The sequence below is a fragment of the Littorina saxatilis genome, linkage group LG12, assembly GCF_037325665.1.
Source record: "Littorina saxatilis isolate snail1 linkage group LG12, US_GU_Lsax_2.0, whole genome shotgun sequence".
Taxonomy (NCBI): Eukaryota; Metazoa; Mollusca; class Gastropoda; order Littorinimorpha; family Littorinidae; genus Littorina; species Littorina saxatilis.
In genome coordinates, this window is record NC_090256.1 from 37,681,481 (window position 1) to 37,707,089 (window position 25,609).

The window sequence follows — 25,609 nt, forward strand, 5'->3', positions numbered from 1 at the left end:
ACTGGTGTATTGGTAAGACAAAAGTATTGCACTATAAAGTACAGGTAATACTTTTTCTAGAGATGGTCTGCATAGCTAGCCCTGCAGTGGGTGAATGATGAACAACCAACTGGTGTAACAGAAGAACAATTGCACTAAATATTAACAATACTTTTCCCAGAGATCGAATATTTGTAGCTGCTCCTACAGTGGTTGAATCATGAACAATCAATTACAGGTGTAGTACATGTAGAAGAACAATTGCATTAATGTTCAACAATACTTTTCCCAGAGATAAGACTTAGAATGTAGTCACCCCTTCAGTGGTTGAATCATGAACAACCAACTTGTGTAACAGAACAATTGCATTATTTTTCAACAATGCTTTCCCCAGAGATGGATGTAGCCACCGCTACAGTGACTAAATTATGAACAGCCATGTGCCCTATCAACTTTACTACAGTGGAACCCCCCTTTTAAGACCTTCAAAAGTCTGAGAAAATCAGGTCTTAAAAGGTGAGAGTCTTAAAATGGGGGTACATTTACACAGGTAAATGGGGGTACATTTACACAGGTTATGATCAGAAAATCTAAGAAAACAGGATCTTAAAAGGGAGGGAGTCTTAATCTGGAGGGTCTTTAAAGGGGGGGGGGGGGGGTCGAGGTGTTCTACTTTATAATTTTGAAAGAAGCATCACAACAACAACGCCGGAAACAAACCCAGGCCAGTACAGTGGTACTTTTGGTGTGAGGTCCCTCCAATGAGAAAACACCTCTCCCAGGTTTGTGGAGGTCTTAAAAAGAAAGTTCCACTGTATTTTAACTCTGAAATACAGTGGAACCCCCCCCCCCCTTTTAAGACCCCTGCAATTTAAAGGTGGTCGTCTACATTTTTGCTTTTTTTCAATAATCTTATGGTTAGATTTCGATACAAAATTATGTCAAATGATGAATGAACCATGGGGAAAAAAATTATAGAAAAAAAAATATATGTAAAAAAAGATTTTATTTTTGGGTAGCGTGACTCACGCTTCCAATATTTTGTTTTCTGTTTGCTGAGAACATGTGCTTTGCCTAAAAATACTGACCAATCAAATTCATGTCACTATGCTTATAGCCATGCCCAAACAAGTGCAGCAACAGTTTGACACTGGAGCGCTGTCCACGCTTTTTTTTTTATAAACGCACGAAATGCACGGGATTTGAGAGGAGCTTTGCGCTTGGCATTTTCCAAATAAGGATATCCTACTATGAGTACTACGCTGGAATACTACAATGAATTTTCAAACGGCTACACTGGCTTCGTCTTTCCTGATCGAAAGGGGGTGTATTGTTGATATTTGTAGATAATAGACTCTGCATTTTAATGGTCAAATGGCGATTTCGGTATAAAAATGTAGACAAGGACCTTTAAGACTGCCCCTCTTTTGAGACCTTGCCTTTTCAGATTTTCTACTCATAGTTTCTGTTGATTATAACCTCTAGTTTAAGATGCCCTCTTTTTTATGACCTCATTTTCGCAGATTTTTGGAGGTCTTAAAAGGGGGGTTCCGCTGTATTCACAGTCTCTTGCTCACTGTGCCTGCAGCTTTTTCATCAGTTCGTCAGAAGTGGTGATTATCACCAGTCCGTCCTTGGCCCTCGTGGCAAGGTTGACGATGAACTTGTCAAGGTCAGCATGGTTTTCGTTGGCGTGCGGTTCCAGTCCAATGACCACAGACTTGTCCATGCCGCTGAATCCACGAACCGTGTCCACTGTCACGCCCTGAGTTGTCGGCCTGGTATCATCAGTGCCATCAGTTTCTGCAAAACAGCATTTGGGTGATTTTGTCTGTTCTTGGAAAGGGAAGTCTTTTTCGCGTTAAGGATCTTATTGCTTGCTTGTTTGTTTTTATAATGCAAGCATGCACATCTGCATGCATGCAGACCCACGCACATTCACACACCCTCAAACAAACAAACCCAAACCGCATCAAATCTAGTCAAAGGGCTAAAAACGAGTTCCCTGAAATCAAACAAAAGATGAAAGACCTGCCAGGAAAAAGATTTTGCTGTTTTGTGTGAGATCTTGTTTCACTGGGATGCCCCCCAAGACAAGATTTTTAACACTTCAAAAGAGATCAAGATTTTTAACATTTCAAAAGAGATCAATATTTTTAACATTTCAAAAGAGATCAAGATTATTAACACTTCAAAAGAGATCAAGATTTTTAACACTTCAAAAGAGATCAAGATTTTTAACATTTCAAAAGAGATCAATATTTTTAACATTTCAAAAGAGATCAAGATTATTAACACTTCAAAAGAGATCAAGATTTTTAACACTTCAAAAGAGATCAAGATTTTTAACACTTCAAAAGAGATCAAGATTTTTAACATTTCAAAAGAGATCAAGATTATTAACATTTCAAAAGAGATCAAGATTTTTAACACTTCAAAAGAGATCAAGATTTTTAACACTTCAAAAGAGATCAAGATTTTTAACACTTCAAAAGAGATCAAGATTTTTAACATTTCAAAAGAGATCAAGATTTTGTAAACAAGATTTAAAGAGACAAATTTATGTGAAAAGACATAAGCTTTTTAGAACGTTCAACATTTTTACCGTGATAGACCAAAACGGAACTAGTCTGAAGCATAGAGACTACAGTGGAACCCTCCTCCCCCCCCCCTTTTAAGACCTCCCCCCCTTTTAACTTATTTAAGACCATACTTTTTACTGGTTGCCACACAAATGTGGGAGAAAAAAAAGAAAGAAAAAAAGACCATACTTTTTCCAGAGTATCTGTTCATAACCTCTTTAAATTTGCCTCCATCTTAAAACTCCCCCCTTTTTAAGACCTAATTTTTTCAGATTTTTTGAGGTCTTCAAAGGGGGGTTCCACTGTAGCATGTAAAGTGAGAAAGGAAACAAACTTGCAGCAGTCCCAGATTGCCAGACAGGTTAGAGGGAAGACAAAGAACCCCGCAATCAACCAACCGTTCACTGATTTCTCCACCTCATCCTTCTCCCTCCGCTTGCTGACGAGGATGGCGATGTCGTCTGGCTTCATCCCGGTCCCAAGATACGATTCCAGCACACCGAACAGAGTGCGATACACAGACTCCTTTGTGCATTTCACCACCTCCACCCCCTTTCCGTTCTGATAATCATGACCCAGTCTGGGCGCATCAGACACACACGTTTTCCCGTCTGGAACCGCCTCACTTGGTTTGTCCATGAACTTCATAGCGTAGTCGAAGATCTCTTTGGAGTTTCTGGAAATCTCGCTGAGCATGAAGTTGTTCTTGCCGATCAGACCCGGCAGCCCTGCTTTGAACTTGTGCACCTTCTGGGCGTAGTCCATAAACACCCAGAAATAGCCACAAGTCAGGTCCACTTTCGACGATCTCGTTTTTTTCGGGGATGAGACCAAGTTGGAATCAATTTCTTCTAGACTTTTATCGCACTTGCTAGATGCTGTACTGCTTGGTATATTATCGCAAGTTGAAGTTCCAGAACCACTGTCTTTGATTTCGTTTGTCAGACTTGCAGCATTTACACCAGCTTCACTAACCACAGCCTCCGATGCTGGGACCTGGTTGTCCATAATGGTAGTATCGGCGTCTTGATTGGCCAGTTTCTCAGCGAGCGAGTACCAGTCTCCATCCCTGTCCTTGAAGTTCTGCGCCTCGTCGATGATGACGTTCCTGACGTCCTTGTAGCGGGCGAGGAAACGGCGAGGTTTGGTGCTGTCCTCCATCAACTCCCGTCTGCTCACCACATGACACACCTTGAAGGAACTGTGGGAAGGATAGAGAAATAATGTTGGTATTAAAGCCGAACACCTGTCTCCAGGAGACCAAGCTTTGTTATACAGTGGAACCCCCCTTTTAAGACCTCCAAAAATCTGAGAAAACCAGGTCTTAAAAAGGAGGGAGTCTTAAAATGGGGGGTAATTTTACAGGGCCAATGAACAATAAATGCAAAGAGACATGGTCTTAAAAAGGAGGAAGTCTTAAATTGGGGGTTGTTTAAAGGGAGGTTCCACTGTGGTAGAAGGCCTCTTTCTTTCTTTCTTTCTTTGGTGTTTAACGTCGTTTTCAACCACGTAGGTTATATCGCGACGGGGAAAGGGGGGGGAGATGGGATAGAGCCACTTGTTAATTGTTTCTTGTTCGCAAAAGCACTAATCAAAAAATTGCTCCAGGGGCTTGCAACGTAGTACAATATATTACCTTACTGGGAGAATGCAAGTTTCCAGTACAAAGGACTTAACATTTCTTACATACTGCTTGACTAAAATCTTTACAAACATTGACTATATTCTATACAAGAAACACTTAACAAGAGTAAAAGGAGAAACAGAATCCGTTAGTCGCCTCTTACGACATGCTGGGGAGCATCGGGTAAATTCTTCCCCCTAACCCGCGGGGGGTGGTAGAAGGCCTCAGAGCTAAATCTAGTGTTGCCAGCACGAGAAACTAGAGCTACATCTGCTGGGTGCCGATGTTGGCCTTTAACCTATATTGTTCAATTCAAGAAAGTGTGAAACAAAGAATTAAATATTGGCACAAAAGGCACTCATATTTCAGGGGTCAATTTAAAAAAAAAAAAAGAAAAGAAAGAAGGGGAGTTACCATTGACAATGCTTATCACTTTATATTTTAAACAGCAGTACCCTCCCTTACTCCATGTAACCCCCCACTCAAACCACTCCACTGCAAGGAACCTTTTGACTCAAAGGTTGTCTGCTTGAAAGCTGCAAGGTGTCTGACCAAAGGTGGCCGATATCACTGACTGATGTAGCAAAAATCTTAATTGATTAATTATGAATTAGAATATAAAGCCCATCATGTCTTCACAGGTGACAAGGCCGTATCATTTGCATTTTCCCATCGTCTCACTCTTATTAACCACCACCATCACCACACAAGGACTGGGTGGCCGAGTGGTAACGCACTTGCGCTTGGAAACGAGAGGTTGCGAGTTCGACCCTGGGTCAGGGCGTTAGCAATTTTCTCCCCCCTTTCCTAACCTAGGTGGTGGGTTCAAGTGCTAGTCTTTCGGATGAGACGAAAAACTGAGGTCCCTTCGTGTACACTACATTGGGGTGTGCACGTTAAAGATCCCACGATTGACAAAAGGGTCTTTCCTGGCAAAATTGTATAGGCATAGATAAAAATGTCCACAAAATACCCGTGTGACTTGGAATAATAGGCCGTGAAAAGTAGGATATGTGCCAAAATGGCTGCGATCTGCTGGCCGATGTGAATGCGTGATGTATTGTGTAAAAAAATTCCATCTCACACGGCATAAATAAATCCCTGCGCCTTGAATATGTGCGCAATATAAATTGCATAAAAAATATTTAAAAAATTAAAAATCCCTGCGCTTAGAACTGTACCCACGGAATACGCGCGATATAAGCCTCATATTGATTGATTGATTAATAAATCTAGTGTTGCCAGCACGAGAAACTAGAGCTACATCTGCTGGGTGCCGATGTTGGCCTTTAACCTATATTGTTCAATTCAAGAAAGTGTTGTCAACAAGTGAAACAAAGAATTAAATATTGGCACAAAAGGCACTCATATTTCAGGGGTCAATTTAAAAAAAAAAAAAAAAGAAAAGAAAGAAGGGGAGTTACCATTGACAATGCTTATCACTTTATATTTTAAACAGCAGTACCCTCCCTTACTCCATGTAACCCCCCACTCAAACCACTCCACTGCAAGGAACCTTTTGACTCAAAGGTTGTCTGCTTGAAAGCTGCAAGGTGTCTGACCAAAGGTGGCCGATATCACTGACTGATGTAGCAAAAATCTTAATTGATTAATTATGAATTAGAATATAAAGCCCATCATGTCTTCACAGGTGACAAGGCCGTATCATTTGCATTTTCCCATCGTCTCACTCTTATTAACCACCACCATCACCACACAAGGACTGGGTGGCCGAGTGGTAACGCACTTGCGCTTGGAAACGAGAGGTTGCGAGTTCGACCCTGGGTCAGGGCGTTAGCAATTTTCTCCCCCCTTTCCTAACCTAGGTGGTGGGTTCAAGTGCTAGTCTTTCGGATGAGACAAAAAACCGAGGTCCCTTCGTGTACACTACATTGGGGTGTGCACGTTAAAGATCCCACGATTGACAAAAGGGTCTTTCCTGGCAAAATTGTATAGGCATAGATAAAAAATGTCCACCAAAATACCCATGTGACTTGGAATAATAGGCCGTGAAAAGTAGGATATGCGCCGAAATGGCTGCGATCTGCTGGTCGATGTGAATGCGTGATGTATTGTGTAAAAAATTCCATCTCACACGGCATAAATAGATCCCTGCGCCTTGAGTCCGAGTCTGGAGATACACGCGCGATATAAGACTTCATATAACATAACAAATCAAAAAACAAAACTACTGTCTCTTACTTGACATAAGCGCAGAGAAGAGGGTTCTCAGCCAGGTACAAGATCTGCGACCTTCCGCAGCCCCTGTCCACCAGTTCGCGGATCATTTCCATGGCAGCGACAGTCTTCCCTGCACCCGGGGGACCATGCACCCACAGCTGTTTGGTAAACTGCCTTGTCCACAGCAGTTCTAGCTGATCACACGTCAGCAAAAAGTGACAGTCATGGTACTCTGACAGCGACTGCTTTTCTGCTGAAACGGACTGTTTTTCTGTTGAAGCGGACTGTTTCTCTGAAGAAGAAGTCTGTTTGTGAGCTGAGGCGGACTTTTTGTGATGATGTGGGACCTGAGAGAGAGCAGAGGGTGGCTGGGGTTGCTGACACGGGGTATAGCTGGCGATGGAAAGCAGGAGGGAGGTAGCAATGCTGTCCATCTTGGCAGGGTGGAGGAGGTAGGTTGGTGGGTAAATGGAAGAGTCGAGGGATGCCTGTTGACAGAAATATTCATGGTTACTCAATTTTGAAAAGCTGTGTTCCTTTTGTACAGCAGACACCTGGATGAACTTTTGCATCTAATCATTTGATTGTTGACATGTCTGATGTCATCTTGATGAATAGTTATCCTCCATGTCAAAGCTAGCTCCCCACGTTTGAAGGGAGGATAAAAGAGTACAGTGGAACGCACCTCCACCCATTTTTAGACCCTGTATTTAAGACCTTCCTGTTTCACATTTTCTGTTCATAACCTCCGTAAATTTACCTCCAGGGGGAAGTCTTAAATTGGAGGTTCCCCTGCATACCTCACCTGGAAATTCTGCAGCATGAGGTTGTCGGCGAGACAGAGCAGGTGAATCTTGACGGCCAGCCTCTCCAGGCATCCCCCGTGCTGCACCAGTCGCAGTTTGACCTCCCTGGCTATGCTCTGTGCCACCTTCCACACCTCCCCGCTGTTCAGGTGAGACGTCACAAACAGCACCAGGTGCACACCATAGTGCTTACTGTTTGGGGGAGAAAAACACCTTTTCTTGCACACAAAAAAGAACTTATTTCTAATTATTCTCTAAAAAGACAAAGCGAAAAAACAGAATTTTGGCATCTAATCATTTGATTGTTAAAATGTCAGATATCTTCTTGATGGATACTGTTTTTTCCTCCATGTCAAAGAGCCCCACTTTGGAAGGGAGAATCAAAGAATACAGTGGACATTTTTCAGGCTATTTAAGAACTCCTAACAACCCTCCCCTCCCCTCACCCCCCCCCCCCCCCCCCCAAACAAAAGTGAATCAAGTAAATAAGTCAAAAGAACAACACGAGCAAAGCAACAGAACAATAAATAAATATAAACATTAAAAGAAATGGGACGTAACCGCTCAAAATGCATATGACACGTGCAACCTGCAACCCGAGTAAGTGTGAGTTGTATATTGCGTCACTCGGTCACGGATCGAGGAAAAGCAAAAACAGTTCCAGATTTTGAAACCATGTTCGTCGGCCATTGTTAGCTTGCAAAATATTGTTTGCACGAGCTTTGCTGACATACATCGCAGTTGTTTGTTTGTTCGTTCATGGGGGGTAACTCCCACGGCTTTTACGTGTATGACCGTTTTTACCCCGCCATTTAGGCAGCCATACGTCGCTTTCGGAGGAAGCATGCTGGGTATTTTCGTGTTTCTATAACCCACCGAACTCTGACATGGATTACAGGATCTTTTTGGTCTTGTGCTCGCGTGTACACACGGGGGTGTTCGGACACCGAGGAGAGTCTGCACACAAAGTTGACTCTGAGAAATAAATCTCTCGCCGAACGTGGGGATGAACTCACGCTGACAGCGGCCAACTGGATACAAATCCAGCGCGCTACCGACTGAGCTACATCCCCGCCCATACATCGCAGTATTTACCAGATGTCGCCACAACTTTCGGTTTTGGGTCGATGTGCTCCGGATTACTTTCCTGACGTTTTTGTAATTTTGAGTGCTTATAAGGCAGGAGTTCTTGCAAAGTTCTATGCAAAATAAAGTGCTGATGTAGCAAATGAGCTGTACCTAGTCAAAATAAAGTGCTGATGTAGCAAATGAGCTGTATCTAGTCAAAATAAAGTAACAACCTAAAATAAAAATGAAAAACTGTGGATTTCAGCTCGTTTTTGCGCTTGTTTGGCGTACTTACTCAACTGGAGATATAATTTGAGCAAACCCAACTCGTGATCATTTTGGAAAAAATCGTTATAAGTCCACTTATGGACGGTTGTATGTCGTATCAGAGAGGGGGACGTAATATAGAGGTGTGAAATACTAAGAAATAGAAAAAGAAAAATCCGTCAGAGAAAAATCAGTCGTAATATTGAGGGACCCGTAAAAGAGAGGGGTCGTAGTGGGAGGTACCACTGTATTACCGTTTTTACTCCGCCATTTAGGCAGCCATACCCACAAGTAAAACCACTCTCACCTCAGGATGAGAAGAGAAGAACGCAGGTCATCATGGGTGGGTGCACTGAGGCGTGTCCTCCAGCACTGCAAGGGGATGGCCAGGTGAGGCTCCTCGCCAAAGGTGGACATGACGCGCCGGATGCAGGTCACCAGGTGTGCTTCGTCCAGTGTGTCCAGGTAGTGCTTGGGCTCGAAGTTGAATCCTTTGGTCACTGGAAATACAGCACAACCCGCAATGAGTTGTGTATCAAAACTTGTAAGAATGCAGATTTATGAACAAACTAACCCAAAAAACCTAAAAATCTAAAAATATAGAATCACAATCAGTGTTGTTCCCAGGCTCCGGTCATGGACATATACTATTTAGATCTGGCGCATCAGTCTGACCCCTCCCTGGCCGGTCCACGGTCCAATAGTATTGACATGAAAGAGGTTTTCTGATCACCAATTTGTCTATCTAGTGGAAAAAACCAGGACATGTGGACCTATACATATGTTCTCTTGGGTCTGGGAACAACACTGCATCATGACACATCAACTTTTTAAGGAGAAACGAAAAGGAGGGATAAGCTTAATGTCTCTTTCAAGTAAGATGAAAAGGATGGGTAGAGTATGGGGGGTTGGTGGGGGTAACAACAAAAGGAAGAAACAGAAAATGAAATGAAAAGACAATGAATGTTACACAGGATAAACAGAAGGACAAGGTTTAGATGACCTCACATTTGAGGACTCTCTACTTGGCTGCTTGAAAATACAATGTTACACAGGAGTAAAAAAAGGACAACGTTTAGGTGACCTCACATTTGAGGACTCTCTCCTTGGCTGCTTGCAGCGTGTGAGGCAGGGTGTACACCAGGCGACTGAACGGTGTGTGTAGTGGGACCTTGACAAACCGAGTGTGGAGCTCAGGTCGCACTGGAACACAGACACATTGACATGTGCACCAACACACGTGCAAACACACACATGCATTTGCACACAAACACACATACATGCAAGCAAGCATGCAAGCATTCATGCACACACGAACGCACATACACATCACATACACACACACACACACTAACACACATAAATAGCAACCTCACACATTCAACTTGAATCACATACTAATGCTGCAGAAAAGACTGAATCCCTGTCTCGTAGCAAGTCTTCTCCACGATCAAATCATCATTCACATATCAAATCATTTTCTCTTAAAAAAAAGTCTAACAAATATTGCCATTTGATTTCAACATCCTCTTTAAAAAAAATGTTGAAACAATAAATAATTTACCTTCACATCAAAATAACAAGCATTAACCTGTTTGCTGTCAGGAAAATGTATACATGTATACAAAGCTTTACCAGTATTTACCTGAATTAACAACTTCAAGTGGGCCCTTCATGTATAAATGAGTACACCACACACACACATTGTTTGTTTTTTGTCTTTCTTCTTTTTCTGTTGTTTACTGAACAGTTAAAGTTTCCCCTTAAAACAAGTTACCCAGGACATCAGCTGACGTGCTTCAGGCAGTGAATGGGTTAACTCATTCGGGGCGCGTCTAAATTGTCCCTCGTGTTCCCTTCCGGTGCAAGATTTTGACCCATTTTAAAAAATAAAATAAAAATCAACAACACAAAATAACCTTACATTTGTGCAAAGTTTGAAACTTGCTCTTTTAGAAAATATATGAAACATTTGAAAGAACATACCTTTTGTTGTCTTCACATCCAGTCAAACTACCTCTTTGAAGCAAAAAAAACAAAAACAATTTCTATGTCATGGGTTCATCATACACAATGTCATGATCGACACTTTCATTGTCCGAATCATCACCCAAATCATCGTCCATTGGCACAAACTCGTCACCAGAATCTAAAATATCCTCTCCACTATCATCATCACTAAGGTCAAGATCAGAACCGTCCTGAATAACAAGTTCTAGCACTCTTTTCAAGTTAATACGTCTTGTAGCAGAACAATCCGCCATCTTGGAAAAGTCAAAACACGTGGGTCGCACACCGTCAAAAAAATCAAATTATTCCCAACAATTGAAGGGAAGGAACTGTTTACAGTGAATGGTTCCACTGTGGACAGGCATAAGTTTATTGCGGGGGTTGTTTCCCTTGGTCAGTTAAAACTTCGTGATATCCGTCGGATCGTAACTTCCAATGTGTCGGCAACGCGAAGCACAGCAGTCGGACTTCCAATTCCGACACAACGCGAATGAGTTAAATGCACTTGAAACACACACCTCTGGACTGACTGAGGACTTCAGCTTTCCACTGGTTGAAGGAGAGTTGTTCCACATCACCGCCAGGCCTCACCACATAGCTCTCAGGGCAGCAAGTGAAGACACCGCCGGGAAATTTGCACACCGACACCACCACCACACGCCGCCGCTCCTGAAAACACCATGCTGAATGAAATAATGATTATCATCAAATCTTTTATACAGAAATAGACTGCGACACAGAAAAAAAACTCAAAGAAAAAACTGAACAAATAGGAAGCAAAACCAAACCGATAAAATAACCTTGTATATGATTCAGTCTATACATTTTCTAATTCTCAATGCGAATGACGAAGGACACTGTTTCTGTTGATGTAAACTATCACTTTCAAGAGACAAGTGGTATCTGAGTGGTATACTGGTTGTGCACACATTTTATATCTACTTATAAATCGAATATAACCAGAACACGACAAACAGAAGGCCACAACTGGCCACAACTGGATGGTGACGGCCAAAGTCGACTTTTTACACACTTTTTTAACTCTGTGTTTCCGGAAATTTTCAATAGAGTCTTCGGAGGCAAATCCAGCACCACGCAAGTCGTGGGAAACGTGCGGTAAAGACTTTGTGCAGCATCAAGCAGTGAAAGGAACAGCAAGTACTGGATCCACACTGACTCAGTGGATAGCACCTTTGACGATTAATATTGGATTTGATGTGTCTAGTAGTCTAGTACAGCGGAATCCCTCTTTTAAAACCCCCCAATTTAAGACTTCCTCCTTTTTAAGATCCTCCTTTCTCAGACGTTCTGTTAATATCCTCTGTAAATTTACCTCTATTTTGAGACTCCCTCCCTTTTCAGGTCTAATTTTCTTGGATTGTTGAAAGTCGTAAAAGGAAGGTTGCACTGTGTACACATCTAGATGCTAAGGTGAGTGAGCATAGATGATCCACCAAAACAGAAAGATGCATGAACAGTCTTGAAAATGTCACAAGTATGTACATATACATGTACATGTCTTGGTCTTCAGAATTTTTCATCATGAAACTGTTCCTGTTTGCAACACCAGAACAATTTGTGATAAAATTAACTCACATTTCTCGGACAGTTGGCGACAGGGTGGAACTTGATGTCCCAGTGCTTCCCTTGCTGTACGTGCACACCTGTGTCCCCCCAGATCATGTCCTTCATCATGCGTTGCACCTGGTGAGCTGTAGGCATGTTGTAATTCAATATTGGTCTCAAACATTGTCATGGTATTGAATTCCACATGTAATTACCCTACTTTGGGGACTTTAAGGCACAACTTTTCCCCCAAACTTTCACCCCCGCGCCCTGTGGCCGGGATCGCCTTGTGTATGGCTAAAGGAGAGTGCAAATATACCCAAATCCCTATACAAAGAAAGAAATTTGGATATTGCCTTAATTGTAGGAGGTTTGGTACTGAGCAGTAGCCACACTCATCTGACTTGAACCCTTCAGACTCCCTGTAATTGCTGTTTCAACTCATATATTGTCTAAGGATGGTTTTTGTAAGCAAAGGCCATTACAAAAAAAAAACAGATACAAATCTAGAGGGCTAAATTCGGGTTATTGTGGCCACCACTCAGTGCCAAAACCTCGTACTTTTGAGTCAATTCCCGGATTTGGAATACATTTTTGAAAGAGCATAAAAGTCAGACCTTTTAACATTCAAATTTGACACTTTGGGAACTTGTCATCCTATATCTTAAAACCCAGTGTACACCAAATATAAAATAGTTTGCTAAACAAATACAGGCAAATCCAGCTAACTCACAAACGGTTAAGTCAAAAATTCGCTTAGCACACAAAGAAATTCTGGTCCGGAATTATCCCTCTTTATCTATGTGTACAAAGTACCCTGAGCTCGAAATGGGATTTCTCTTACGTAAGTCGAAAGACGGATAGCACACAACAGAAAGTCAGTCCCAAAGACAAAGTTTACTCTATATTTACTACAGCAACTCGAAACACGAAACTTGGCGTCTCACACTAGCGCATTGTGTAACCTTATTCCCTTCTTCTCTACATGGACGCCACACCGACTGGTCAGTCGGCACGCAATAAAGTATGAACTGAAGTTAGGAGGGGGCGAGGAGTAAGGAGGGGGCGAGGAGTAAGGAGGGGGCGAGGAGTAAGGAGAATTATCCAACTCCAAGAAAACATTCTGAAAAAGGTGGGGAAGTGGTGACAAGGCAGTGAACGCACTCACCATGCACTGACATCATACGAAAGCAGCCACACAAACACAGCACAGAGGCAGAGGCAGGTGTGCAGATGCTTTGTGAGAATAAGCGTTGAAAACCAGTTTGAATAAAAAAAACAGCAGCTAGAGCCGCATGTCATAATCATTCTTCTTGTCTGGCTTTATTGACTGCATGCCGATCTTGTGGCAGTGACTTTTCATTCTTCAGTCGGACTGTACACAAACCGCTCTCACTCTCCCTCACTGACTACCCTAAGCCCTGACAACTGATCCTTGGAAATTGTTTGGAAGAGTACACCTCTCTATTTCTCTCCAATGCTCTTCCTGCTGACTTCAGTGACACCGGACACCCCACTGAGTTTAGCCAGCTACCCCCCCTCCCCCCCCCCCTCTCTCTCTCTCCCCCCAGCAGTACTGTTTGGTGCTGTGGCAAGAGAGGTGTCACCGGCTAATTGAGGCCAGCTGCACTGTTCACTCAGAGCAAAACTAGTTGACTGTGTCTAACTTTTGACAAAGCAACACAACTGAAGGGTTCACAGATTAGGTAACCGACTCACTGGTCAAGGCTGCAGGGAAACAAGAGTATCTTGTCAATGAAAGAGGTTACACACAGATACGCGATGCTGAGAACGGTGGCCGATTTTTCACTCTCTTTCTCGGAGGGCCTTCATCATTGCAGGGACTGCTGTAAAGAAATGCTTGCTCAGAAACTAACTCTTTTTGCATTGAAACATGCACCAGAACTGGTGGACACCATCGACAATGTCAAACATGAAATCGAAGCAGTTTGCTTGAGGAAACGGTCGTCAGCAACTCAAACTTCTCTGTTTTCTTTTTTTAAGAAAATCTGAGGTGACTTTCTTTGTGGCCCCGCCCCCTCCCTCTGTAAGGACCCCCCTCCATAAGGACCGATTTTTGTCAACATTTTCAAGGTCGCTAGAGAGAGGTTCCACTGTACTATGACCAAGTCGAAATTTCGGATAGGACACAATAACAATTCGGTCCCTTCAATTTCGTCTTATCCGGATTTGCCTGTATAGGAGTTCGTAGAATTTTTGTGGGTGGCATTATTATCAAAGCTGACATTGCCTACATTGAATACTATCATAAATCTCCACTGTCTAGTGTTTATATATCCTTCATTACTTTTTGGTGCAAAACTATAGACAATCAATTTTTTTCTACAAAGTTCTACAAAGTTCATTTATTCTTGTTATGTGAGAATGCTACTCTGAGACGGAATCTGAATCATACATCTATTACACTAGTGACAATTTGAAACAGCTAGTTTGTCTGCATTAAAAATCCTTTAAATTAAGCCAAACTCTCAGCTACACTGGTCCCTTAAAAAGTCAAGCCCCTCACTGATTTTGTACTCAGCGCTGGCTTCCAAGGCTTCACCATACACAGCAGACGTGGCGTCCTCGATACCGAAATAGACATGGCCACCGTAGTGGTTGGCGAAGGCAGAGACGTACTTGACGCAGTAGTATCGGATGCGGTCGGCAAACGATTTCCCCTGCTCTTTGTTGCTGGCCAGAAGTTTGAACTGGATCTGCTTTCCTTCTTGTTTGAGCATGTCCTCCACCTTGCTGTACCTGTACTCTGCCGGCACCAGGGGGAGTTCACCTGGAGTGATAGGGACAAAATAGATAAACCAGGTGCTGCGCTCACGGCAATATTTTGCCTAAATAGTGCCAGACACATTACAGCCATAATCGCTGTGCAAAATAAGTCTTGTTTTGCGTCAATCTATGGACATTACTTGTCAGCACAACCCTTGTGTTCACAACCAGCATACTCTCTTGATACAGTGGAACCCCCTTTTAAAAAAAACCAACTTAAGACCTCCCCCTATCATTCCAGATGACCAACCCCTAGTGCCAGCATACGTTTTTGTTCATAACCTCTGTGAATATAACTCCCATTTAAGACTCCCCCCCTTTATAAGATAACATTTTCTCAGATTTTTGGAGGTCTTAAAAGGGGGGTTCCACTGTACATAAAAAAATACCGTAATGGTACATGTGATGAGAGCCAGGACACAATTGAGACCAGCATAAGTGTTTCTACATGGCCCATTTATTACCAGACTGTCAAAGAACGCAGGGTCTTAAACAGGGGGAGTCTTAAATTTGGGGTGTTAAAACGGGACTCTGCTGGAAACCATAAACAATTCAAATCTCCCTCCCCCGTCTGCCTGACCCCCCCCCCCCCCCTAAATATATCAGCTTACTCAGCGGAGAAGGTTCCCCGGTCTTAGACAGCAACTTCACAGCAGAAGAGTACGTCACGTAATGCGTGGCGGTGTCAGTGGGCAGGCGGCAGTGGTAGTTGAGCGTACACAGATGTTCAGCTGTCTTGACGAACAAGAAGAGGTCGCGGTCGTCAAAGTTGCCGACAAAGTCAAAGTAGTTGCAGAGGTCATCTCCAGACATGATGTCGGCCAGGTTGCTCTCCATACCACTCCACCACGTGTCCAGGTCTTTGGATTGCACCTAATGTTGGAAGATGATTTAATAAATAAATATACAAATAAGTAAATTAAAAAATTTAAAGAGTTTATATACACACAGACACAAAAAAAAGTGTCCCATTCTCACAAAATGATAGATCAGTTGATTTTTAACATCCTCAGACCTGTCAACCCCTTCCAAGGCCAACCTGTACTAATATGATTAAAAACTGTAATCAGGGCAACAATCCCTTACACACTCCCAAAAAATGAACATGCGCAAACCTGAGTTCACACGCAAGACTCGCAATTCCCTCGCACGACATAAAAAAGAAGAAAGACCAGCTGGTAAATACTCAACATTTATTTTGTATTCATAAAACACATCTGATTTAGCATTAATAAATACATACAACTACTGTAAAACGCACCCAAACAACTACTACTGTCCACTGACCAGGAAAAATCACAGTCCAGTCTCACCTGATCACTTTAAGCTTAAATTTATAACACAGTCACACCCACACAACTACTACTGTCCACCAGGAAAAATCACAGTCCAGTCTCTCCAGATCACTTTAAGCTTAAATGTATAAAGGTCATTCCAAAAAGCTGGCACAAAATGTGGGACAACAGAGAAAAAAAAAAAGTGTTGTAAATAAAAAATTCTTGCATTGCATATGGAAGAGGAGTGTATGAGTGACAATAAAATTCTAGTTTGAAGATAAGTTACAGCTTGATGCCCACATGGGAGGCAGTTGAATTTGTGTCGTCAGCAAAATGTCTATTGTAACATGGAAACCAAATGACAATGAATTAACAACAAAATGACTGTTTCAAATTGCCAAAATTACTTTATTCTTTTTAACATTGACAAAATAACAGCAAACAAACTGAAATAAGTGAAAATACAACATACATGTATATACATCTGAGTACATTATCATGACCTTGAATCTTTACTTATTTGACATAGAAAACTTTTTTCTCTCAGTATAATGAATCACAAGAGAACACAATCATGTTGCATAATAATATGATTCTTTGAATAGAAGAACCCAGGTCAATTAAAAAAGAGGGAGAAGCAAATATAGCCTTTTATACTATGTCTTTAAAAAAAAGTATGTCTATCGTAACATGGAAACCAAAAACAAAGAATCGATTCTCTAACAGCTACCTTCTGATAAGTTACACTCCAATTTTAAACTAGCATACTTTCTATTCAATAGGGTTTTTTTTTACATTTACATTCAGATCCGAAAGCATCTGGTATAGCTTTACCAGCACCACCCTTGCTCCAAGGCCGTGGAATTTTATTTGGAAAACTAGTCAAAGCGAAATGAAATTCCACGACCTGGGAGCAAGGTTGGTGCTGGAACTGTCTTCACAATGTCATTAGCAGTGATCCATGCAGAGTCCGCCCAAGTGTAGTTTTTCTCATTTCCCTTTTCCTTGTCCAGGTAAGTCACTTTCAGCTCTTCGCCGTCAACCTCGGTCACCTTCGCATAAAAACGCACTGTGCGGTTTCTCCCCCCAACAGCCACCAAGCAGAAATCTCCAACGGATGGAGGGGCTTTAGTGTGGGGCTCATCAATGTGGGCAGGGTGGGGCTCATCAGGGTGGGGCTCATCGGGGTGGGGCTCATCAGGGTGGGGCTCATCAGGGTGGGGCTCATCAGGGTGGGGCTCATCAGGGTGGGGCTCATCAGGGTGGGCAGGGTGGGGCTCATCAGTGTCGTCAGGTGCTTGCTGGTTGATTATGCGGCCATTGGCTGGTTTGAGAGTTTTCGTGGTCCATTGGCCCACAACGTCAAGTTTCAAACATTCACCAAAGGTACAAAAGCAGAAAATCATCCAAAAGGTGAAAGCTTCCTATCCCTGTCCACTTTGCAGTCCTCCCCAAAACAGTTACGCAAGACAGTCAGTTCAATATTATCAATAAAAATTATGTTTTTAAATTTAGAAATGGAAATATGCATGTTTAAATTAATTAGTGAATACAAGAAGAAGTCATACAACTAGCTAAAACAGTCAGCACGTTACTTTGAGGAAATGTCAAATGATCGTAACCAGAAACCAGTAGTGCACAGAAGAAGTGAAAACATTGTCTTCCAGTTACGCGAGACTTCCGGTGAAACGCTCATTGAAAACAAGTGAATATCAATTGACAGGGCTAAAAAAACCATGCAAGTTATTTCATCAAAACTGCACATTTAACAGCCAGACCTTTCCTTAAGCGTTTTAAATGTGAGAAAATCGTAAAGTGGTCATAATCTGGAGTCTTTCGTAACAAGAAAACGTGTTGTCAAAAACTAAAATGGCGACCTTGTTTCCAGTTACGATACACGGAGGAGCAAAGAATTTCGGCTAAAAAAAAATGCAAACGACACCCATCAATCCTAAAAATGGCTTTCCGAATTTATTTCAACATCAAACAATAATTTCGTAGCAAGCAATTTCAAGAGAAGTTGTTTACATGTTCAAATTCAAAGGAAAATCAGTGTCAAGGGTGAATCAACATTCCAAGACTCGGGACAAGAGACATTTTCGAAGTCAATTGGAGAACTTCACATGGTGAATTTGCGAAGATTTAGACATTGAAGGCATTAAAAATTAGCCTGTAATCCTAAATAAAGCATCAATGAAATCATAACACAAAAGAACTTACCGTATTTGCCTGTTAAGTTCTGCTAAACAGAAAGCGTTGTCTTTCGTAACAAAGGAACACAACCAGAACCGAAAGCCCACCACTTGAAACACGCGGCTAATTCCTCATTCGCAGTTACAAACTACACTCTAGTATCCTTCCGCATCAAAATGTGTACGTGAAACACACAAAATAGTTCGTCTTTTCTCGTTCTACAGTGAGATTTTGCCTTTGATTACAAGTCTTTCGTAACTAGCAAATCCGGAAGCGATTTGTGTAAACAAAGTTTATGCTTGCTAAACTTCTCTTTCCGAAAAAACAACAAGAAAACAGTGCATGTGTTGTGATGGAAAAATACCCACTTTACGATATAACGTCACAACAATGTATTCCTACGCGAGGTTGCAAGAGCTGAATGAATAGTTCGTTGAGTGCAGATTTGGAAACCACACGTTACGATAGACTGGTTTTCAAAGTCCAGCTAATATTATAAAAATTATAAAACACATACATTTTCTAAATTTACAACATAATTAATATTCTATTAACAGATAATAAAAACATGTCTCTTATCATATTTCACAATCTTTGTTCATGAAAACAATCGATAAGGAAAACCCGATCACTGATGTCACAAATCGGGACTCAATTTTGACCTACATTCTGATATTTTCGACCAATTTTTTTCCAAAACAAAAAAAAATCTATGACTGGTAACTGTCTATATTATTTCTTCAATCAATTTAGATTTGGTTTATACTGACGAGATTTAGGATTTGTGTATGTGTTAGTAAAAAAACAGATTTCTTTTTTACAACCCTTGAAGATCCCAGTTTTTTGGAATGACCCATAACACAGTCACACCCACACAACTACTTTGTACTACAGTTCACCAGGAAAAATCACAGTCCAGTCTCACTAGATCACTTCAAGCATGACACTCATTGTAGGTAGCAGTAGCTGACTTTGCCAAGGCAAGCAGATTGACTGTGGTAATGGTTTCAGGGCATTGGCTTGTGTCACATCTTCTTCCGTTGGAAGGCGGCTGTCTCGTTTCTGGTAATGTTGGTTCACAGGTTTCGAACGAATCAATGATTGTTTGTGTACCGCCGTTTCAAAATGCTGCTTCAAGTCGTAGTGACCAGAAGCAGCAACTTTCACTTTGATGTGCGAGCCACATGGCACGTACAAACTGTACTCCTTTCCCTTGTCCGATGATAGCACGACACCAAAGTATGTTTTCTCCCACTCCGACATGTGCTGACCATGTCCGGCTTTCTTTCTTTTCTTCGCTGGCCTCTCCATCTTCAGTTGTAGCACGAAAAGTGACGCGTATCGTTGTCTGTCGCTGAAGTAAGTTGTGAAAACAAAGACCAAATCTCGCGACACGGAAGTAGCGGATTGGGCCACAGCGCCCTCTATGATACCTTCTGCGCATGCGCACAAGCTCAGTTACAGTCTTTTTCTGTTAGTTGTTGTCGTCTGCTAAACAGAAACGAATCTGAGGATCGGTTTCGAATCTTTGTTCGGGTTTTGAATTTTCCCGTACCATTCCCGTACAATTTGGTTTACCCGTACAGCTAGGCGTTGTACGCCGTACACACCAAAATTTGAGTAAATCCCGTACAAAATACGGGAAAACCGTACAGGTTGACAGGTCTGGATCATCCTGTGGTATATAATGCTAAGAAAGTACAGAAATCCCCCTGTCTTAAATTGGGGGTCTTAATTAAAAGGGGGGTTCCACTGTACCACTGTCATAATTCTTAAAACTTTTCAAAGGATAGAGCCGGGCTACAGAGGGCTACAGATTTTTGCAGTGCCAGTGCCAGAGCCAACCATGATCACAAACCTTTCCCGCATGTTCCAGGTCTTGCTGGTAACAGTAATTTTACACATTTTTCAGAGTGTCAGTGGCAGAGCCAACCACTGTGATCACCAACCTTTCCGGCATGTTCCAGGTTGTGCATGCGTAGCAGCCCTCCGCCGCTGTTGAGCAGGGCGCAGGCAGAGTGCAGGACCAGCTGGTTTTGTTTGTCGTGGATGTTCCTGGAGATGTACACCGGGCATTCCAACACCTGCTCTCCATACTGACGCAGCTGGTCAGTGCTGTTGATAAACAATGAAGTGGATAAAATTAATGGTGTTGCGAGTTGATATATGTATTTGTGTATGCATGTTTGTGAGTTGGTTTGTGTGTGTGTGTGTTTGTGAAGTGTGTGTGTGTGTGTGTGTGTATGTGTGTGTTTTTGAGTGAGTTTGTGTAAGTATATATGTGTGTGTGTGTTGTGAGTGTGTGTGAGTGAATGTGTATGTGAGAGAGAGAGAGAGAGAGAGAGAGAGAGAGAGAGAGTGTGTGTGTGTGTGTGTATGTGTGTGTGTGTGTGTGTGTATGTATGTGTTTATGTGTGCAGGGATCGCGTTTACGCACGATTTTTGCGTATTTGACGCATTTTAAAAGTCGCTGACGCGTTTTTTTTGCCGCGCCGCGTAAGCTATACGCAAAAATATTGTAACTTTTTCTTGTCTTCACGCAGCGCTTTTGCTCTGACTTAATAATCACCCGATCCTGAAACTGACTATAGGGCTCGAGAAGTGACGACACACATGAAATCTGCGCGTCAAAACTAAAGTCCGTTTCTTTTTGCATCGAAGTATCGCAAACGAACGTAACGAGGGTATTACCAGATAATGTCTTGTCGGATAATGAAACAGACATTAGCTGCTCTCCCATCTCGCGCTTCCAAAAGGCGGAAAGTGTGTCTAGTCGTATTAGAGCGGGAAACAAACTCGCAAGGCCCGAAGGTTGGAGACAGCAGGGGTGTTATTCGACAGGCGTGCGCGGAGTTCGACAGGAAAACTTGCCGTATTTAGGTAAGGATTGTCTTTAAGTCTTTCGTGCGTGTTTTGTTTGTGTCTGTACGTGTTTTCGTAGTACGCAAAAATATTGGTCCGTGACGCGTTTTTTCGTTTCGTTGCGTATGACTTACGCGTTTTTTAAAAAGCTAGCGCGATCCCTGTGTGTGTACTCATGAATGTGTACTCATGAAAGTGTCTGTGTGTGTTTGTTTATGTGTGTACTCATGAATGTGTACTCATGAAAGTGTGTGTGTGTTCGTGTGTGTGTTTATTTATCTGTGTACTCATAAATGTGTGTGTGTGCGTGTGCATGGTCAGCATGCACCGTCGTTACTAAATCTAGACTGTTGGCTGTACAAAAAAAGAAGAAAAAGTGTCATGATTACGTGAGTGTATGTTGGAGGGGGGCGGGTGGATTTGCAGGGGGGGGGGGGGGGGGATATGCTTTGAGGGGGTAGGTATAGGGAGGTATTTGGTGATGGAAGGTGAGAACAGGAAGACAGTGTGACGAGGGAGAGAAATGGAGTAGGCATTGAACTATCGTGCAGGGTGGTGTAAGGGGGAATTCGGAGAACAATGCGAGAGGGAGAGAAAAAGAAGAGGGAGGCACAACAAACTGTTGAACACATGCAATGAATCGAATGATAAACATCTAGATCTATGTGATAGATAGACACATGGCTTGAGGCAACTAGTCAGCACTCTACTCAAAATAAAATAAACACCATGAGCTTTCCCCCTCCAAACCAAACATACAAAACAACAGGCAAGGTAGGGGGGGGATGTCGGGGGGGGGGGATGTCTGGGGGGGGGGGATGTCTGGGGGGGGATGTCTGGGGGGGGGGAGGCATACAGAAGAGAAGAAGCAGGAAAAGATGTATGGATGTTGGTAAACACTTATGCACACAGAGCAATCCACTGCATGCACCTGTTCTCCTCTTTTCTGGGGAAACTTCAACTGTCAGCACTGTCCAAGATGGACTGCTGGAACAGACACCAGTGTGTGTGTGTGTGTGTGTGTGTGTAAGTGTGAGAGTGTGTAAGTGTGAGAGAATGTGTGTGTGTGGTGTGTGTGTGTGTGTGTTGTGAGTGTAAGTGTGAGAGTGTGTAAGTGTGAGAGAATGTGTGTGTGTGTGTGTGTGTGTGTGTGTGTGTGTGTGTGTGTGCGCACGTGTGCACACATGTGTTGTTTTTTGAGAAGGGAACTCACATAAACTTGGAAGACAGCATCCTTTGTATTGCCAGTCGTTCAAGGCAGACAAATTGTGGACATCTTCATTACAAAGCAAGATTCACTGACTGTGTCTTGCTGGTGTACCTGCAAATAGTGTATAATGCGTTGTCCTAATGGGGCAGATATATTCCCTTGTGTTGAAGGAAATAAAATACACACGCACGCACACACACACACACACACACACACACACGCACGCACAGAAACCAACCAGGTATTGAATTTGAAGGAAATGTTATTTCCTGTTGCATGCAAGAGAACTGTGACATAGTGTTGAAACTAAGGTAAAATCGTTGTGAAAAGCAATAATCTGACTTTCAGATTCGATTCAGAACGTGCTATTGGCATAACATGCTTATCGAGTTATCACAGGTGACTTAAAAAATTGATTTTTTTAAGATCGCATCTGTAACTCTGTTTTCAAGCCATTGTAATTTGTATGGACTGACTGCACTGAATCTGATGCGATTTTCAGCATAAATCCTGGCAAACATTGTGTTCTGGTAACTCCACGGTGATTAAATGACGACCAACGATGATAATATGTGCATAGAAAATCAGATCAACTGCTAAAACAAGAAATGGTCTCACAGTCACTGACATGGTCATAAACACACGTCTTGTTTTGGTTGCGTCTGCAAAGGAGAGTTACCGTTCTTTTCGCTCTGTTTGGGAAGCAGACCAAGTGACTGAACACGTGCCTGTCGCCACAGCCAAGTTAGCTTATTCAAGTCAAGTCAAGTCAACGAGTTTGGTCATTGAAAATCTAAAAATTGTAATTTTTTTTATAAAACGATCGAAAAACAATTTCATCTTAATTTCCATTATTAGCTGATTACAAAAACATATAAATATATTATTTTCCGGCTTTTTGTGAAAATTGAGGCGGTACTGTCACACCCTCAGTTTTTGATCAAATCGCTTGACATTTTACTTAAGCAATTTTCGACAGAGGCCAGACTGTGGTATTGCATTTCAGCTTGAAGGCTTAAAAATTAATCAAGTCAAGTCAAGTCAAGTCAAGTCAATATCTATTTTACAAAAAAACCTAGGGTTACGAATTAAAAAAAAATTGCAATGAACACGACAAAAAAGATATGTCATAATGAGACACAACACTTCTAATTAACCGAAAATAAATCAAGCTTAATTCATAACTAAATAATTGTAATCATACATTGTTTTACAGGAATGTATACGTTTCTGTGTTCGTTTTTGTTTGAATGAAAAATGTGCCCAAATAATTAGAACTCTTTCAAAATACTCTTAATAAAATATATCAAATTCAATAACTTTTGGTTATACATATTCCAATTAATAACAAGCTCTGAAAAATAAAAATATGAAAATTATGATTAAACTTAAAGTAACGAAATAGATTTAAAAACTATTTCATCTTATTCCTTGTCGGTTCCTGATTCCAAAACCATATAGATATGATATGTTTGGATTAAAAACAATCTCAGAAAGTTAAAAAGAACAGATATACAGAAAAGCGTGCTATCCTGCTCAGCGCAACCACTACCGCGATATTCTGCCTTGTCAATTTCACAGCGGTGGACTGACGATGCTACGTGTATACGGCGATCTTGGTGAAAAAAAATGCAGTGAGTTCCGAGTTTCATTCTGTGAGTTGGACGTCGACAGCTTGACTAAATGTTGTATTTTCGCCTTTCTCTTCGAAAGTGTTCACTGAGACCACTTCCCATTTTGTGGTGTCAAGCTCACAGGATTTAAGATTTTCTTTCAAACTGGCTCACACACACACACACACACCACACACACTCACACACACAGAAAGAATTACCACTATGCACAGAGAAAAAGAATTACCACTATGCACAGAGAGAAAGAATTACCACTATGTACAGAGAGAAAGAATTACCACTATGCACAGAGAGAAAGAATTACCACTGTGCACAGAGAGAAAGAATTACCACTATGCACAGAGAGAAAGAATTACCACTATGCGCAGACGGAGAAAGAATTACCACTATATGCACAGAGAGAAAGAATTACCACTATGCACAGAGAGAAAGAATTACCACTATGCACAGAGAGAAAGAATTACCACTATGCACAGAGAGAAAGAATTACCACTATGCACAGAGAGAAAGAATTACCACTATGCACAGAGAGAAAGAATTACCACTGTGCACAGAGAGAAAGAATTACCACTATGCACAGAGAGAAAGAATTACCACTATGCACAGAGAGAAAGAATTACCACTATGCGCAGAGAGAAAGAATTATACCACTATGCACAGAGAGAAAGAATTACCACTATGCACAGAGAGACAGAATTACCACTATGGGCAGAGAGAAAGAATTACCACTATGCGCAGAGAGAAAGAATTATACCACAATGCACAGAGAGAAAGAATTACCACTATGCACAGAGAGAAAGAATTACCACTATGCACAGAGAGAAAGAATTACCACTATATGCACAGAGAGAAAGAATTACCACTATGCGCAGAGAGAAAGAATTACCACTATGCACAGACAGGAAGAATTACCACTATGCACAGAGAGAAAGAATTATACCACTATGCGCAGAGAGAAAGAATTACCACTATGGGCAGAGAGAAAGAATTACCACTATGCACAGAGAGAAAGAATTACCACTATGGGCAGAGAGAAAGAATTACCACTATGCGCAGAGAGAAAGAATTACCACTATGCGCAGAGAGAAAGAATTACCACTATGGGCAGAGAGAAAGAATTACCACTATGCACAGAGAGAAAGAATTACCACTATGGGCAGAGAGAAAGAATTACCACTGTGCGAGGAGAGAAAGAATTACCACTATGCGCGGAAAGCATCCATGCTGCTGATTTTGTGTACGTGTCCAAGGGTAATGTCTTATTCCATGAAAACGCCTCTAAGATGGTGTTATGAGTCGGATTGTTTACATGGGGGATTGTGCATTTAATGATTGTGCTCCGGACAAGCGTTGCCTTTCCAACTGTTATTTCTTCCAGCTTCAAACAAAACGTGTCTCTTGGAGTCATGGTACTCTTTATTCTTCTTATGCAGCAGCACTGTCTTGACTTTGCAAAAACAAGTGTATTGAAACTTTAATTAAAAGTCGCAAAGTTGGGAAGAATTTGAAACGCACTTTCCTGTGAGTGTTGGGTTATTTCCCAGATGAACAAGAGAGCGTCAG

General features: G+C 41.9%; 1 protein-coding gene across 1 annotated transcript; it reads right to left on the bottom strand.

Moving 5' to 3' along the window:
* Positions 1–757: 757 nt before the first annotated feature.
* LOC138981852 (schlafen family member 11-like) lies at positions 758–23,093 on the bottom strand. The gene is made up of 13 exons (XM_070354960.1): positions 23,031–23,093; positions 22,416–22,523; positions 20,290–20,455; positions 15,482–15,743; positions 14,611–14,874; positions 12,114–12,229; positions 11,036–11,186; positions 9,597–9,710; positions 8,815–9,007; positions 7,172–7,364; positions 6,388–6,854; positions 2,960–3,762; positions 758–1,782 (listed from the first exon to the last, which is right to left on the bottom strand). Exons 2-13 carry the CDS (start codon positions 22,433–22,435, stop codon positions 1,553–1,555), a joined length of 2,979 nt encoding a protein of 992 aa, XP_070211061.1. The 5' UTR covers positions 22,436–22,523; positions 23,031–23,093; the 3' UTR covers positions 758–1,552.
* Positions 23,094–25,609: the final 2,516 nt, after the last annotated feature.